The 18449-nt window shown below is 42.4% G+C and overlaps 2 protein-coding genes across 5 annotated transcripts in view; both read right to left on the reverse strand.

Annotated features, from left to right (window-relative positions):
* Nucleotides 1-12899, reverse strand: part of HCLS1 (hematopoietic cell-specific Lyn substrate 1) — a 32620-nt gene extending 19721 nt beyond the window's left edge. The window contains exons 1-5 of the mRNA XM_070406288.1: nt 12818-12899; nt 10484-10567; nt 9849-9922; nt 2827-2956; nt 178-288 (exon numbers count right to left, since the gene is read on the reverse strand). Of these exons, the coding sequence (XP_070262389.1) occupies nt 178-288; nt 2827-2956; nt 9849-9922; nt 10484-10567 (399 nt within the window). The 5' untranslated portion in view covers nt 12818-12899. The remainder of the gene's footprint in view (nt 1-177; nt 289-2826; nt 2957-9848; nt 9923-10483; nt 10568-12817) is intronic.
* Nucleotides 12900-15240: 2341 nt separating this feature from the next.
* The window catches only part of GOLGB1 (golgin B1), an 84503-nt gene continuing 81294 nt past the window's right edge, over nt 15241-18449 (reverse strand). For 3 of the 4 annotated variants that reach the window (XM_070406291.1, XM_070406289.1, XM_070406290.1), the window contains 2 exons: nt 16844-16949; nt 15241-16558 (listed from right to left, as the gene is read on the reverse strand). In XM_070406291.1, coding sequence (XP_070262392.1) covers nt 16424-16558; nt 16844-16949 — 241 coding nt within the window. In that variant the 3' untranslated portion in view covers nt 15241-16423. The remainder of the gene's footprint in view (nt 16559-16843; nt 16950-18449) is intronic. The other variant, XM_070406292.1, reaches the window with a different exon arrangement.

The raw sequence follows: 18449 nt of genomic DNA on the forward strand, positions 1-18449 counted from the left end.
AACAGGGGCCCAAGGAACTTGCTGAGGGAGGTCACAGGAGCTGTCCTCGTGCTGGACCCTTCTCGAGTCCACTGCCCTGTTTCTCACAGAAGACCCATAGACCCACATTCAAGGGGGAGTGTTGGTAAGTCCCACAGGATCTGAGTTGGGTGGTGTGTGGAGAGAACAGTTACTTACCTTGTCTGCCCTGTCCTTCTCAACTCCGTATTTGCCCCCAAAACCTCTGGCAGCATCAGTCTGGGAAGAGTGCTTCTCCACCTCAGCAACATACTCATGGCCCACAGCACTCTGAGAAAAATCAAGGACGGAATGAGTGACAAGATAAAAATGACCCTAAAGAAATAAAATGACACAGAGACGGGCTGGGATGTAAGAATGCAGGAAATTCCATTCTGGGTCAGACTTTTAGCCTCTGCCAGTGGTGCCAAGGATGACAAGGATGGGAGAGCAAGGTGACTTCTGGAGCCTTGCACATCCTGATTCTTCTCTAACACCATCAAGATCCCATCATTCAGCCCTAGCCGGTTTTGCTCAGTGGATAGAGTGTCAGCCTGGGAACTGAAAGGTCCCAGGTTTGATTCTGGTCAATGGTACATGCCCGGGTTGTGGGCTCGATCCCCAGTGGGGGACTTGCAGGAGGCAGCCGATCCATGATTCTCTCTCATCATGGATGTTTCTATCTCTCTCTCCCTCTTCCTTCCTCTCCAAATCAATAAAAATATATTTACAAAAAAAAAAATCCCATCATTCAGGAAACTCCCATAGAACAGGCTGGGAACCAGAAGGATAGAGACTAGGAAAACAGAGCTGTGTTTAAACCAGAAACAAAAAGAGAGCTAAAACAAAGGCTTTGTAAATCAAAACAGAAATGAGGGCGGTTACTGGGGAGAGACCAAAGGAGACTGACTGGATGCCTTAGTCAGGATTGAATATTCACATAAACAGCCAGGTGCTTTTGTTTTGAATCTTTTTTCCTGTATGAGCATCAAATTCAGAAATGTCACCTGAGCCCTAATATTTAGCAGTGACTGGCTCTTTCCCAAAGGAGGTTGATAGACAATACTGGGACTAATCCAAGATGGCGTGTCACTTAAATATTTTCTATTCCCCTCCACTTTTTACTCCATCTAATGTTTTATTTTCTATTTGGTCCTAAGAGTTATGTATCTTCTAATATTTATATATGGACTAGAGGCACGGTGCATGAAAATCGTGCATGGGGGGTGGGGGGGAGGGGAGTGTCGCTCCAGCCTGAACCCTCTCACAGTCCGGCCTAAGCTGGCAATCAGACATCCCTCTCACAGTCTGGGGCTCTCAAAGTCTGGGACCCCTCGCTCCTTACTGCTCACCTGCAGCCAAGGCAGGAGAGGCTCCTGCCACCACCGCTGCACTTGCTGCACTCGCCAGCTATGAGCCCGGCTTCTGGCTAAGCAGCGCTGCCCCCATGGGAGCGAACTGACCACCAGGGGGCAGCTCCTGCATGGGGCCAGGGAGGAACATGGAAAGTTGGCCAGCCCGGGAGGGACCGAGGGAGGGCTCCAGGGCATGTCCGGCCAATCTCACTCAGTCCTGATCGGCCGGACCCCAGCAGCAAGCTAACCTACCAGTCAGAGTGTCTGCCCGGTGGTAGTCAGTACACGTCATAGCGAGCAGTTGAGCGGCTTTAGCATATCATTAGCATATTACACTTTGATTGGTTGAACAGCCAACTGGACAACCGAACATTTAGCATATTAAGCTTTCATTATGGGGTCTGTGTAGGTCAATTTTGCTCATTGAATTTAAGAATACATGACTGCTTTTTTGTTAGAAATTTTATGGGAGAATACAATGCCTATGCTGCACTTTACACAATGACAAAACAAAACACCTCTTAAAGGTGAACTAAAAGCTTTCATTGGATTTTTTTCTTCTCAAAAGTAAACCATTTTTCTTATAGAAATACATCTCTATCTTTGAGGTTAGGCAAATCAATGGAAAATATGATTCAATATACAAGCATCCTTTTATCACAAATTTACAGCATCTAATCAATAAAATAAAAACTATTCATATTGGAGGGCTTCTCATGGATAAATTCACATCGATATTTTTCACACTTATGTGCATATCATATAATATATAATATATAGTACACCACACTAAATATATAATAAAGAAAATAATAAGAGAAGTTGCAACCCTATATAATAAAAGGCCAGCGACCATAAGCGTAATGACCAGAACAACCACTCAACCAGTCACCATGAGGTGCATTGACCACCTCTCGGTCCCTCCCCTCACTGGCTCACAGGCAAACGGGGAACCACGGGGAACCGAGGTGAGTGGTGGCGGGGCGGGACTGGTGAGCGGGTGGAACAGCCAACCTCTTGGTCCCTCCTCCCAGCCCGAAGGCTCTGGGGAACCAGAACCATGCTGCGATCAGGGAACCATGGCAAACCAGGCCATGGCAGCAGGGTGGAACTGGGGAATGGCAAGCAGGCAGAAGATGGCCTTGTTCGCAGGCTAGGCCTGGGGATCCTACCCGTGCACAATTTCATGTGCTGGGCCTCTAGTATAGATATAAAACACAAACATTTAAAAGTAGTTATTTATTTTAAAACACATTTTTCCCTTCTCTACTTATGTTCCCTGTCCCCTCGGTCTAGGAGTTACAGTGTAGCTGGGCCTACTATGGTCAGCCCTTCTCAATTTTTTGGCTTCTATTTTTTGCTGTCTATAATTTATGTGTTGATATAGGGAAAAATGATACAAATAACAAGTGAAACAACATAATGAATGAATCTTTTTTAAAAAAATGAAGCAAATATCTCCCTTTCAGCTCACCTTGTCCATTCGGTCTCTTTCTACACCAAACCGACCTCCGTAGCCATGGGATGCTTTGGGCCCTGATTCCAACTCCTTCTTCTTGAGACTATCATGCTCCTCTGACACTTTATTCCTCAGCTGGTGGATGCTGGAAGTAACCACATGACAGAGACTTGTATAACACAGAAAAGCCAACAAACCCTCCTCCCTGAAAAATTGAAATCCTCAGGTGTGACCTATTTAGTTTTAGCAATAACCTGGCCCCAAAGTATACCAGAGTTGGGTCTGGGAGTAAAAGATTAGTGTGGTTTGCATACCATAGCCTGATTTAAACTTTCCATAAGCCAATAGTTTTTTCTCTAGTCTGTTATTTTGCTCACTAAATAACATGCTGATATTTAGTCCAACTTTTGTTGTTGTTAAACCTTACCCAAGGATATTTTTTCCATTGAGTTTAAGAGAGAGTGAAAGGGAGGGGGGAAGGAGGAGAGAGAGAAAGAAACATTGATGTGAGAGAGACACATCGATTGGTTGCCTTCCACATATGCCCCGACTGGGACCAGGGATCAAACCTGCAACACAGGTGCATGCCCTTGACCAGGAATCGATACCTATATTCTAGTAACTGGGGAATTATTTTCCTCTCTGAATTAATTCACTTTCTAGCAATTAGGTACTCTATCTCAAGAAGCACAAAAATATTCATGTAGGCTTTTACCCATACAATCTAGTCTTGGGAGTCTACCTTAAGGAAATAATTTTAAATATGGAAATGCTTAATGTCTAGTGATATTCACTGAAACATTGTATATAGTAAAGCAAGAACCCAGAAACAAATTATATGGCAATAACTGAAGAATAGTAAGTAAATTGCATTATTATCTTTCAATAGCATACTAGGAAGTCATTTAAAATGATGGTTATGAAAAATGTAGCATTGGGAAATTTATCTACATATTAAGCATTTTTTGTATTTTCTTGTAAAAAACGAATGCCCTTCACCATCATTCCTAACTCTGATAATTGCTAAGAGCACAAAAAACTAATAAAAACTAGTAAAGTTCACTGTTATCACTAATTGTTGCAACACGGAGGCTCAAATAACGTTGATTTGGGACACCTCTATCACTAAGAGGATGTAACACCAAAAGGAGGCATTCTCCTTACTTCACTTCCACCTTTACCATAGGGGTGGAGAGCACCTCTGCATATCTGTTTGGTCTGAGGATACGAGGTGGTAGCTCAGCACTAGGACCGATACGTGACAATCAGGACTGATACTTGGACACATATAAAGGCCCCTGGGGATTCTTAGAAACTTTTAGGCAAGAGAACCCTAAATAAAATAATTGACTTCCTACAGCAAGAAATGAACATTTAGGGAATTGAGATAGTGATGTCACTGGAACTTCACTCACTCAGGAAAACCAGATTACATTGGTTACCGGTAGGATGGCCATTTCACAGCAGAAATTCTCCTCTTTCATGGAAGACTAGATCCATCTGGTGGCTTTGTAGTATAAGCCCATCAAAGGTCTTTTTACAAAGCCTGCTCAGCTTTAGTCACAGTTAATTTTAGAAAGCTGGCTTTGAACCAGATGAAATTAAACTAAGTGCTGGAAGAACCCTCTGTTCCCGTGCCTGCTCTAAACCCTCTGGCAGCAGCGAAGGCAGAGATCCTTGTTGCTAGCTCAACAACACCAACACTTTAGAACTGTCTGTGTCAAAGAAGATATTGGTTCCAAGAACACATAAATGACTGATACTTCCCAACCAGAGTACTCAGATGAAGAACAAAGAAAATGGAGCTAAACATTACTTTTAAATGGGATAAGTCTGCAAAGTTTTAATGAGTGCAATGATTGCTACATGGGCCATAAAGATATGATAGCTGAAAAAAGTTTTTTAAAATAATTAGAAAATGAGATTCATGTATATCACCTAATGGATGACAGCAAGGACACTCAGAGGATCATGCCAATAGACAATATAATTTGAGTGAAAATGATGGAGTCAAAGAAGACCAGATTATCAAATTCTTTAGAATATAGCCAAAGCCACTTTAAGTAGGTCTTAGTTTTATCATTCCTTCATTTAATAAATATTAGTTAAATAGTAATTAAAATTTTGAGTGTGAGACACTATTAGGCCCTGAGGACAACACCAAGATGATTAGTGTATGGAGATTGTGGTCAGGTGGAAGTAATAGAGAAGAAAACAAAAAATTACAATTCAATGTGCTCAGTGGCATACTTATAAAACTTTTGACACATTAACTCTCAGATGCCTATTTTAAGTTAAAATACCTTAGAATTGATAAAGCAATGCAATTTTTGGGAACCAGTGAAATTGAGGGCCTCAAAAATGAGCTAAGAAAAGGAGATCTTGCTTTTATTACAAAAGTAAAAGCACAAAGATGAGTAACTCAGACTATAAAATTATATTCACAAACAATATAATCACAGATGTAGAAAATCCTAAAGAATCTACCAAAAAAAAAAAAAAAAGTGCTACTAGAACTATTAAGTCCATTTGGCAAGGTCACAGGATACAAGATCACTATCAAAATCAATTTTACTTACATAGTAGCCACAGACATTGGAAATTAAAAGTTAAAAATAAATGCAACTTACCATCACATGAAATAACATAAAACATTTTAGCATAAATTTAACAAAACATATACAAGACCTGAACACATAAAAACATTTCTGAAAAAAATTAAAGACTTAAATAAATGGAGAGATATCCCACATTCATGAATTGGAGAACTCAATATGTCAGTTCTTTCCAAAATGATCTACAGGTTCAATGCAATCCCAATCAAAATACCAATAGGCATATTTGTAGGAATTCACAAGCTTACTCTAAAATGTATGTGGAAATGTAAAATCCTGGAATATTAAAAGTTTTATTATTATAAAGGAGAGAAAAATTGGAGGACTATTTGATTTCATGACTTGTCAATACAATAATCAGTATCGTATGGGTCAGGGAAGGCATATATATATATATAAAATCTAGAAATAGACCCCCATGTATATGGCCAAAGATGCCAGGTAAATCAATGAGGAAAGAATAGTCTTTTAATGGTGTTGAAATAGTGAACTATCGATATGAAAAAAATAAACTTTAATCTTTGCCTCACTCTGTATACAAAAACTAATTTGATCATAGACTTAAATGTAAAAGCTAAAATTATGAATATTTTAGAAGAAAATTTTCACAACTTTGAGATAGGCAAAAATGTCTTAGGCACATATAGGATTAACTCTAAAAAATTTATGATTTAGACTTCATCAGAATAACTTCTGACCTTCAAAAGATGCCATTAATAAAATGAAAAAGAGAGTTACACTCTGGGCTAAATATTTGCACAACACATATCTCACAAAATACTTGTATCCAGAATATATAAATAACTCTTAAAATTCAATAAGAATAAAAACAACCATCTTTGAAAGTGAGAAAAAAGATTTGAACAGACACCAAAAGGAAGATATGAAGATACATGAATGGCACATGAAAAGAAGCTCAATAAAATTAATAATCAGAAAAATGCAAATTAAAATTATCACATAGGCACATGAGTGTAGATAAGGATGTGGAGCTCTTAAAAACCATGCATTATTGGTAGGAATGAAACATTGTAAATTCCTATCAGAAATAATTTGTTAGTTTCTTTAAAAATTAAACACACACTTAATATATGAATCAGCAATTTTTCTGGTAGGTATTGCTCAAGAGAAATAAAAATATATGTCAACAAAAAGATCTGAACCCAAATGTTCATGACAGCTTTATTTGTCATAGCCCTAAACTGTCAACAACCTAAATGTCTACCAACAGGGTAACAGGTAAAACCATTGTGATATATTCATACAATTGAATACTACTTGGCAATAATAAAGGACAACAGACCAATACACACAAGACCATGGATAGATCTCAAAAACATTATGCTGAGTGGAAGATAAGAGACACAAAAGAGTAAGTTCTATATTATTCCATTACATGAAAGTCTAAGATGGGCAAAACTGATCTGTAGTGATAAGAAGCAGATCAGTGTTTACCAGGAGAGGGAATGAGTGTATTGACTGTAAAGAGACACACAAGTATGAGTGGTCAAGAGTGGCAAGAAGAAGATCGAGAAAAGGGGCAACAGCCCTTGAAAACTCCTAGGAAATATTAGGCTGCTTGGAGCTGCCTGGACCAGAACGTAGATGAGGGATGGATGGTGACTTGAGCTATTCACCAAATTACCAAACACTCCCCAAGCTAAATTTATTTTAGACAGACCTAAAAAAGAAAGATCATGGTGTGGGGGGAGGTAGTAAGATTAGTCTGAACCACAATCACTTCCTTTTCCTGCTTTGAGTCATCTCAGTTCTGTAGCTACTGTTCTCTCCAACTTCCCCCTCTTTCCCACGAACCTTATTGATTCCCATCTGATCTTAAAGATTGGCTTAGCCCACACTAGCTATAGAGAATCTTAGAGGACTTACTACTGGGAGATCCTCTAGAGGACTTATTTATCCCAATGGGAAAACCGAGAATCTGAGAAGTGACTTGTCCAAGGTAACTTGGCCAGTCACTAGTAGAGACTGGGCTTTTACACCTTGGTAGCCTGGGTAAATTGGAGGGGAGTAGGTTTTATATAAATGTCTCCACTATTTATTCTATCTTATGCAGATCCAGTAAAGCTAATAAGGGAACATGTAGGGTTACCAAATTTTAATATTGCAAGGGTCTCCAGTCAGCATAATGTATGTGCTGGATTGTGCAACACAATAGTCTACATAAACGCCACTTAGGAGGAAGGAAGACTGTCATCTGTTTACATGTTTGTGTTAGGTTTTTAGAAATAAAGTCTGATTAAACCATTATATACTAACAGAAAAGAGAAATAAAATTATTGAGCTGCTAAGAGGTGCTAAGTACTGCTCTAGACTTAGATATATGTTAACCCATTGAATTCTGCAGGGTAGCTATTATTATCCCCATCTGATAAACAAATAAGCTGAGATTCAGAGAGGTTATATGTGTAAATTCACATTGCTGGTAATGGCAGAGCTGGGAATCCAAACTCAAGCTCTTTTATAAGATCAGGGCAGGGATTAGGAGTCTTCCTTAAAATGTTCTGCTCCTACTACACATGAGACAGGCACTGGGAGGAAAAGGTACAAGGGGAGTTTGTATCCTAATCTTAACAGTTCTCAGACACCAGGGCTGAATGGCCTTTACCCAGAAAAGAAAAGGGGTACTCTTGGGGGGAGGGGACAGGGGGCCTGTTGAGCCTACAGAGGGCATAAAGAAGCTTCCTGCATGACTCTCATCCATTTTTTTACATCTCTTCGACTGCTGCCAGAATTGCTTGATTTGTTTAAGAATAATATTCATTACAATTACTTAAGATAAACCATTTATGTCTGATTAAACAGCAATGCATATAACTCAATATTATCAAAGTATATAAAAATGTGCCAAGATTTTGTAGTGTGGCTATCCCCTGACATTTTTTAAATTTAGGGGGAAAAGAAGTAAAAACACTGTTGTTACAGTTGGGGGAGGGAGTTAAAATGGAGCTTAGAGCTGTATTAGTTTTTGCCACTTTGTGTGTAATTGTCAATTTTTACTTCTTATTTTTGCTCCTGTTATATTGTTCTCTAGAGCCCCAGTGCACGAAATTGTGCACAGAGGGATGTCTCTCAGTCCAGCCTGCACCCTCTCCAATCCAGGACCTCTCAGGGGATGTCTGAATGCTGGATCCCTGCAGGATCGGGCCTAAACCGGCAGTCAGACATCTCTCTCGCAATCCGGGACTGCTGGGTCCTAACCACTTGCCTACCTGCCTGCCTGATTGCCCCCAACCACTTCTGCTTGCCAGCCTGATGTCCCTAACAGCTCCCCTGCTGACCTGATCACCCCCTAACTACTCCCCTGCCAGCATGATTGCCCCCTAACTAAGCCTTAGGCCACTGGGTAGCCACCATCGGCGGCTTGCCTAAGCCTTGGGCCGGCCCTGGGCGGCTAGGCAGCTGCTATGGCCAGCTTCCCTGAGCCTCAGGCCAGCCCTGGGCAGCAGCAGCTGCCATCTGTGGCTTACCTGAGCCTCGGGCAGCCACTGCGGCTTTGTCTGGAAGGACGTCCGATGGTCGTCCGGAATACGTCCGGTCAAATTAGCATACTACCCTTTTATTAGTATAGATTGTACCTACCCTGCTACTAATATTTGACATTCTGATATTCTCCAAAGCAGACAGCTCTGGTTAGATAACCCTGAATAATCCAGGGAAGAGAAGAGGGAATCTCTCCATCCAAATATATAATATATCTCACAGAAACCCTTAGTTCTGTCTGTAAGTAACTTCTCTCTTATGGTATCAGAATATTGTGTGTGTGTTTGTTTGTTTTTTTGTAAAATCTTGGGTCATAATCTTTAGGGCTCCTAAACACCATCACTAAAATAGTTTTACTCAATAGGTTTTCCAAGGGCCACATTTTTTCATATCACCTTTCATAGTTTCCAACTTCTATCAAGTAACCAAATACAAACTTTTAATTAAAAAAATCATTCAGATTAGATGTGCAACCTGATGTCCTATGTTTACAATATTTATTCTGAGGATTTTTTACCTTGATATCTTACTGACTCCTCCTTGGCCCATCTGAAATCACCCTATACACAATTATATTTATGTGAATAGATAGATAGGTAGATGATAAAGTCTGATAAAACCTCCACAATTGAGCCACTTCCTCTCTGAACTCATTATAATACTGGTAGATCCACTTGGGGAATCAGCTAGTAGTTAGAAATAAAAGAGAAATAACAGGGTTGGGGGGAGACTAAGAGGAGAGACATGAAATAAAAATACATATGACACACACATAGGAACACACAGGACAGATTCAAGAAAAAAACACAAGGACTCGTGGACACAAACTACCTTCTCTCTTTTCTTTCTCCCTGAGACTATGAGTTTTCCTTGGGCTCTTCCCACATCCCGTTTCCACTCCCTAGTCCATTCGGCACCTACTTGATGTGTTCTGTGCGTCCAGAGCCCTCGATGGTCTTGGCTCCCCATCGTTGCTCCTTCTCAGAGATGTCATTCTGCAAAAGACAGCACTAAGTGATAAGTGATGGCAAGAGATGTGCCACACTGAGAGAGGCCATGCAGCTGACACCCGTGAGACCTCTACGTCCCCTGCATCTGCTGCCTCCTTCAGTCAGATGCTTCTCTGTGCACACACCCTAGCCCCCATGTTAAATTAACTGGTGAGCTCTGAAACCCCTTTCCTACTGCATCCCTCACACTTTCTTCTTCAGGTCTCCTATTACTTCCCAATCCCCCCAAATTACAAATGTCCAGCCCAAATCCTGGCTCATAGGCCAAAGGAGACCCAGGTTAACCTGCTCCCTTAGCATAGCCTGTCATAACCCATCAATCACAAAGTCAAACTCCTCTCTCCTTCTCACCTGTCTTTTTCCATTCTCAACCTCAGATATTATGCAAGCTCCACTCATTACAGCCAACTCCCCTACTAGTCAGTTCCACCGTGGGGTCTATCTCAGCCCCAGACTGTCTTTCTAAGCCCACTGAAACGTTACAGAATGGCCCAAATGTTTCCCCTCTGTTTTTCATTATCCAAGCAAAGCTGTTTCCAAACTCACCACAAAGTCAGGGTCGGTGTCCCAGTCATCACCTTGAGTCTCCACGGAAACAGATACATCATGCCCTACTACAGACTTCCACATCTGAGGGCGACAGAAGATGGCAATAATTAGGGGGAAAATCAAGAGATGGGAAAACAAGAATGCTGAAGTCAATGATATAGCAGCTCAATGTTTCTTGTCATTTTTTGTTAGAAGATAATAGAAGCTGAGGCAACAGGGATTAGTTTTAGAAAAGTACTTCTGTTTTTTGTTTGTTTTTATTATTATTATTTGAGATAAACTAACATGGCCTGGGCACACCTGAGTCTGGAGAGAAGTCATGGGTATAGATAACACTAAATAACCTGGGTGTCAAAACTGCTGGGATTATTCATTTGCCAAGAGACCAGCCAGGCAGTGGCTTGAAGTGGTAATCAATTGAGGGGTGCTAGAGCATCACTAGCATTATTGCACCATTTCACCCAGGTTTCTACATATACTCCTTTTATAGCTATCAAAACATATACTGGTCCATCTCTTGATAAGTGAACATCTACGCGCTCCACTCTACAACCTGTTTAACTCTATTAAGCAATTTTCCAACCCCCAGTGCAAGTGCTGTTCCATCTCTACTCAGACCAGCCACTGAACAGCGGCATGAGGTCAGTAGGGTTGAAATTCCTACACTGGTTAATGCACGGGAAGTATTATTTGTTGGGAATAAGTCACTTATTCTTCCATTTTTAAAAACAATTAATTACATTTCAAAAGAAGATAATTGACTCAAAATTGCATGTAATGAGTTCCTCGTTTGAACACTAGACACTATTGGATTTTCATTAACTACATAAACGGTAAAGAACTATTTAGAGAACACCAGTTTGAAGGGGTGCCAAATTGTTATTCTGCTGGGAATCCCCTGTGTTTCCACTGGCACTGCCAATTGTGCATGAAGAGGAGCTGCACAGTTGCTCTGGATCTTGGTGGAAAGAGGAAACAGACAATGCTCACCTGCTCTGATGGTTGCTGAGACTTCTTAACCCTGACACCACTTGCGGGCTGGTGACTCCCCTGGCCATCCTTCCCGGCTCAGACTCCTCATCCCACTGGTGTCTCTCCCCATGCTCTTCACTGTTTCTTAAAGGAGTCCCTCTTACAACACTCCTAGGACTCTGCAGTGCCTTTTCCCAGGCTCTCAGACTCTCTGGTTTTCCTTTCCCCTTGAAAACCCCTGGCCTTTGAAAAATGCCTCAGCAACCAGCCCAAGGAAAGTTTGTGGCAGATTGGCTAGAGATGCAAAGAAAACACTGGAGAAGTATTGACTAAGTCAGCACACTGTGGGATGAGTCATTGCTGAGACCAGATCCACCTCCCCCTGTGGGGCAACAGTTATGGATGGGGGTGGGGCAGGGACACAAGACCTAGGTCCTGGCTCCCGGGCTGCTCTGCAACAAAAGAACTTCACACAAAAAACTGGAAAGGAGACATTTCAGCAATATTTGTGAGCAATAAGCAAGCAATGAAAACCAATGGTCCTGTTCTTTCCTGCTCTTCCTCTGCGGCCTCAGCCTGTCTCTCCCCTAAATCTCCCTTCCTCATGTATTTTTAAAATAAAGTTTCTGCTACAGAGACAATTGAATATCTTTGAGCTACTGGCCAGAAATAGGGAAGCCAAGATGTGCTATCTAGAGGTGGGAAACCGGAGAGTAACTTGGTGAGACATGGTGCTCAGAACTTCAGGTTCCTAGGGCCTCATCATAGGCTGCCTTTTAGCATCAGTAAAGTAGATGGACAGGGAGTCAGAAATTCACCCAGCTCTGTCACTAAGCCCCTGTGGGAACATGGGCAAGGGAATCAACATAGACAGAGTATGTACTCATTCACCAGGTACCAGGGTAGGCAATTTACAAATATTAACTTCAACAATTTAGTAAATCATTGAATGTCTCAGAAAAAATAAAGAGGTTAACCTAGCTAATCTATAAAGTCCCCTCCATCTCTGGCATTCTGAGATTCTGTGATCATGCAGTCACAGAAACTAGCCCTAGTCGCACCATCATGCCATTTGCCTCCATCAGCACCTGGTTCTCAGCACTGGTGTCCACAGAAACCAGGGGTCTTGGGATGATGGTTTTGCATCATGTTCCCTGGTTTCCAGGACCCCACTTCTGTTTCTTTCCCCAGATGCTCATTATCCACAACCACTCCCACCCAGGCCTTCTGGCCATAAAAGGTGAAAAGCATATTAGCAGTGACTTTCTCTCTCTCAGAAGGACCAAGAGCCAGGTAGGTTTCTCTTACCTCAGCCCTTGCCCTGTGCTCCCTTACTTTCCCACTGCTCAGAGTACCCACCTTCAACAGTGTTAGTGCTGCTCGGGGCTCCCAGCTCCTCACGGCCACACTTGGCTCCCTCTCTGGCTGTTGCCACTTCTGAGCAAGAAAATGAGCTGCTGCTTCAGTTCCGTGTTCAGGTTTTCTGTCATTTCCTGCCACCGTGTCCTCGCAGCTACTTCCTGAAGTTTGAGTCACTTACTTCTGCTTAGGCACTTAAACAAAAAAGGACTAAATGTTTCTATGCCTAGTCTTTTGCAAGGTTTTGGAGGTCATGGGGAAGTTAAAAAAAAATGCTTTTATTCTTGAGTTTATATCATTTACATTGTTTTCTGGTTAGGGAAGCAAAACATTCAACCAGAAAACACATAACAGAACACTGTAGAACAGCATTTGTGTCTTAAATAGGTGGGCAGTTGCATGTGTTATGGTAAAGGAATGTAAACCATTTGGTATTGGCTGAAGTAGTCAAGAAAGGCTTAATGGGAAAAAGGATCTTGCAAGGTAAGGTTTAAACAGAAACTCAACTTTACATTACCCACAGCACATTACCCACAAAACTGGGTTTGCATGTAGTAGGTGTTCAAATAAATACTGATAAACTGAATTATGATAGGAAATAAGTCACAGGGGAAAGTTAATACATGGAAAGAGAAAAATTCAGATTGTTTAGGGTACAGTGAGGAGTCTGAGCTAACCGGTAGGGAGATTTGGTTCCACACAGTAGGAAGAAGTCAGTCGGAAAGAAGTAGGTGGTACCAGATGATGGGAGATCTGTGGCATTCTGTATTACTGTTCATCAAGACTGCTGCCCCTCCCTTTAAAAAAATATATTTTTATTAATTTCAGAGAGGAAGGGGGAGGGACAGAGAGATGGAAACATCAATGAGGAGAAAGAGGGTCATTTATTGATTGCTTCCTGCACATCCCACACTGGCATATGCCCTGGCCAGGAATCGAACCGTGACCTCCTGGTTCATAGCTCAACGCTCAACCTCTGAGCCACGCTGGCTGGGCCCTCCCCTCCTTCTTGCTCAGGTGACTTGTTTTGGCCAGTGAAATATAATGAAATACATCACTTTCTGGTGGAGACTTTAAGACCAGGGTAAGCTTTGCCATCCTTTTGCCCAGTGCCCAGCACCTGCAAATTCTCCAGAGTGGGTCCATTCTCAGTAGGGGAGTGAGAGGGTCCCCACCTGATAATGACAACACTTAATCTATTGTGTGAGGGACTTGGAGTTTTTGACTAGAGAATAATCCTTTGTTGATTTAGCTACTGAAAATTAGGGGGTATTTGTCATTGTATCTGACCTAGCCTCTCTTAATCTTTTCTTTTAAATATATGTATTTTTTTTATTATTGATTTTAGAGAGAGGGAAAGATAGAAACATCAATGAAAGAGAAACACTGATTGGCAGCATCCACACGCCCCCCTTTGGGGATCAAGGCCACAACTTGGGTATCCTGGGAACGTGCCCTGAACGGGAATGGAACCATAACCTCCTGGTTCATGGGACGATGCTTACCCAACTGAGCACACTGGCCAGACAAGCCTCTTAATCTTGATTGAGGTGGAGTTGTGACCTGATTTGCTTAGTCATGAGGTCTCCACTAGCTTCAAGCAGAGACTGGATGAAACTAAGATACCGAGGAGGGGATTTCTGTACTAGGAATAAGTTAGGACTTCAGTCACTTCCAAATCTAAGGATTCTATGCCTAGGGAGAGTTTTATTTATTGAACTCTCTTACTTCATGACCTATTTATTGTGGCAGCACTGAAATTATTTTAAGAAAGAGTAAAGTTGTAGATATTCTGAATAATAGTTCAGTGTTGAAAATAGGAATGATCCAACTAGATGCTGTGATACACCATCCAGGTACTTTTTTGGAGAAACTATAAAATTTAACTAGAGATGACACCAAGAATTCTCCTCTCTACTTAGCAAATGTCCCAAGTCCACTCCCAGTGAGAGGCAGTGAGTTGTTGCACATAGAAACAGCATGGGCATTGAAGACAGGTTGACTTGATTCAATGTTTGTACCTTAAGAAAGTGTTAGCTTTTCTCAAGCAGCAGCTTAAAACATAGTAATGCCTATCCCACTATGCTTTAGATTTTCCTTCCCCGACTCCCGCCCAGAGGGGCCCCATGTTTTCTATATGCACTAGGTAAGAGTTTTCCCACGCCCAGGTACAAACCTGCATGAATCTCATGCCTTAAGGCCCAGCTTGTTTGGTTCAGTATTTGGATGAAATTTCCTCACTCTACTTCATTACCCTGGCTGCAGTCTAGTGGTTAAGCTGGAAGGACACATGTAGCCATTACTGATGCTAGTCAGGAGACCTGAAATATGTAGAGCTTTTTACCCCTGTATCCATTCCTGGCTACCCCCTCCTACATTTCTTCCCCTTAACATGCAAACACATGTACACACACCACCACCAGTTTTTCATTCTGAAAATAATTTTATTATTTTACATTTATTCAGGAAAGTTCCTGGTTGGGGTGACCAAGATATGGTCACTACAGAATAGATGATTAGAACAGATCAGTCAGTTCACCAGTTTTTTCTATTCTTTGGGTGGTGAGAGCAAGTCAGGAAGACATCATGTGTACAATGAGAAAATAATCAACAGGTAGGTGTTGAGGGGTTGGGGAGGAGGCACAAATGAAATTTGATCCTGCTGTCACTCTCAGGCCTAGATTTAAATATTCGGTCTTCTCCATATTCTCCCTCCATTTTCCTTAGCTCTGTTACCACAAAGGGCAGATGAATATGAAGTTGAAAAAGTGGAATAACTGTTACCAACAGCAAAGTAGGAGTGGTCCCCAGAGCAGCCAGATCCCCCTGGTTGAGAGCCTGTGCCTCACCTAGGACTGGCTCCTAGTGTACTGCCATAGGGCCCACATTCGAGGCATATCCGGGTAACACAAAATGAGAAGCATCTGAATCCCGCTGTCTGTAATCAGTTCTTCCTGCCTTTCAGTGAAAGGAAAGGCACGGGCCACTCAGTACCTTGGTACACATGTGATAGAGGGCATCAGCAGTGGGATCCTATCCTTACAGTTCAGGACCACAAGTCTTACTCCAATGCTATCTGAACAGCCAGGGAAGATGTCATTCCCTGTGATCCAATAGCTAAAACGCGTCAGCTCCCACCAGGAGACCTGACCTAGTCAGATATCCCTGGGATAATGTTCCCCAGAACTTTGTTATAGTGGATCCACCTTCCCCCTGAAGCAGGAGAAATGAATGATACTGGACTTCAGATTATTAGGTTTATTGGAGCCACCCTCCTGGCTGGAAAACATTCCTCCGCATCTTTCACAAGAGATCAAGGCCTGACAGAATCTGAAAAAATGTTAAGCCCAGCAACCAATGTGGGGCCTCCTCAGACTACGCACAAAGATTCTGGCCGTGGGCAGTAGAAAAAGGCAGACTCGATGGTCCTTGCAGCTCTGACCTGTGCTCCATCCACTTCTGTTTTTGCAGGCACTTTCTGTGGAGACTTGGAGAGAAGACCTGTAAGTGGGAAGATGACTATTCCACTGGAATTGATGGTTTTGATGTTAGAGGTGAGGGAATTCCAAATTCCAAGAGTAGTGTTCCAAAAGGTGAGAACTAAGTTTATAAATGGCCCGTGAAACATAAAATGAGCAGGACATGAACCATCAAAAAGTAGATGGCAGCCAGCATAGGCACTCGGGTCCGGGAATGAAAGAGCGAACGTAGGACCCGCTTCCATCCAGCACCACTCCGTGACTGAAAGAAAAATTGGAAAGTCAGAGAGTTTTACCCTGTAGAGATATGTCCCTTTTCCTTCCCCAACCCCTGCAAAAAAGAGATATTCTGAGAGAAAGTCTCCTGAAGGTCAACAAATAGGCAAATTCCACCAGATTCCTCCAACCTTCCCTATCGTTCCAGTCTTAGCCCCATCAGCTGTTCAGTGTCCGGAACTGCACGTTCCTTCTCCTTGATCCCCTGCCTCAGCACAGCAGCCCTGCAGTATGGGACAGTACTCTCTCTTTATCCTTGTTCCCCTCTTACCCTTCGACAGCTGTTGCCTGGGAGGTCTATTAACACTGCCTGCTCCTGCGAGCCACAGGAGCCGATGATAGGAGTCCGGGCAGAGTCCCATTCACTGTGCTCCAGCCTGTGTTGGGAAAGAAGCAGCATGGCATTGGTTCATAGCAAGTGAGGTGATCAGAAGTCGTCTCAGTCATCTTGCCACGTGATGTAGCACAAGGAACTGGCAGCAAAGGCTGCTCTCACACCCCTGTCCCCATGCAAGGATGTCCAGGCAGACAGTAAAGGTGATTAAAAACTACCAGGAACTGACTGCCTACTGCCTATCAGATGCTGGACTGGGTGCTTTATATCCCAGGTTTAATCTTCAGGTTTTGAGGCTGGTGTTACTTCCTTCAAAGTAAGGCTTGAAGAGGTAAAATTACTTGCCCATGGTGGCACAGCCAGTGAGAGGTAGAGCAGAATTCAAAACACACACCTATCTCTAAACAACTGTTACAGAATTTACCAGGCAATCGAAAAATACGCAGGAGTACCGGAGGCACAGGAAAAACCCATTTATTCTTAGATGTTTCACAGGTATCGGTACAGGACTCAGGGGAGACTGTTTCTTTCCAAATCCTGAGCAAGCCAATAAGAAAGAAGCTTTCCCTTTATACCCTTTGGTTTCTCTGTCCCCAAAATATGAGATGAGACTTCCAGACCTTTCGCGGGCTTTGCAAAAAGCCCCGTGTGTTGGGGTGGGGGCTGTGAGGCCACATCTAAAGGCCTGGCCTGGCGCCAGTGCTGATAACTCCGTCTGGGGGTTGTGTATTGCTCATGGTTTATGGCCTCTCTAAAATGGGAATAGTACTTAGGTAAACAGGTCTTGCAGGACCACATAATTAAAAAAGGGGCAGTGATTAGACTACAGGCTAACAAGAATGGGCATTAGGTTACTGGCACAGATTCAGATTGCTAGCCCCCCAAAAATGTCTCATTTTCCCCATCATAACATGCTCTTTTTTCCCCACTATATCACACCTGACTCAGAGAAACTCACTAATTTTTTCTCATTTATTAAAGGCTAATAAGCAAAAGTGGCCAAGAATTGAACTAAACTGGCAGCCTTTATTGCTTTCTGTTCTCTTTTATTTTTTCTGATTTGCTTATTTAATACTGGAATTTCTCTATGTAATAAAGCTGCCTTTACACCCACTCCATGGTTTCTTCACAAAAACAAGAGTTGTATCAAAGGGGCTGCAGGTAACAGCACATCTGATCAAGCATTTACCCATAGGGACACATGTTTTAATTGTGTGGGGAGAATGGAACACTTTACTCTTGATTATCCTCCACATGAAGGGTTATCCAGTAGCCTACTACTCCTGGCCTCACTTTGCAGGCCACACACTTTCCTCCCTGAGACCAGGAATACTTTAAAATCTCATTTTTGAGTCTGGGAAGAAAAACTGGAAAGCACAGCCTTGCTCCATCCTGCCTTGTTCCTCTTGAGAGCCAGGCCGAGTGTCTGTTCTCCCATGTGGTAAACTTTTCGGGGGCAGGTTTAATCTGGAACAGCATGGTCTGTGGTACTATACAGTCAGTCTGTCTACTTCTAAAGGCAAGGCTGAGGAAGGATGAGATG

This window comes from Myotis yumanensis, unplaced genomic scaffold, assembly GCF_028538775.1.
Source record: "Myotis yumanensis isolate MYYU_CA2020_CCGP unplaced genomic scaffold, mMyoYum1.0.hap1 SCAF_2, whole genome shotgun sequence".
Classification (NCBI taxonomy): Eukaryota; Metazoa; Chordata; class Mammalia; order Chiroptera; family Vespertilionidae; genus Myotis; species Myotis yumanensis.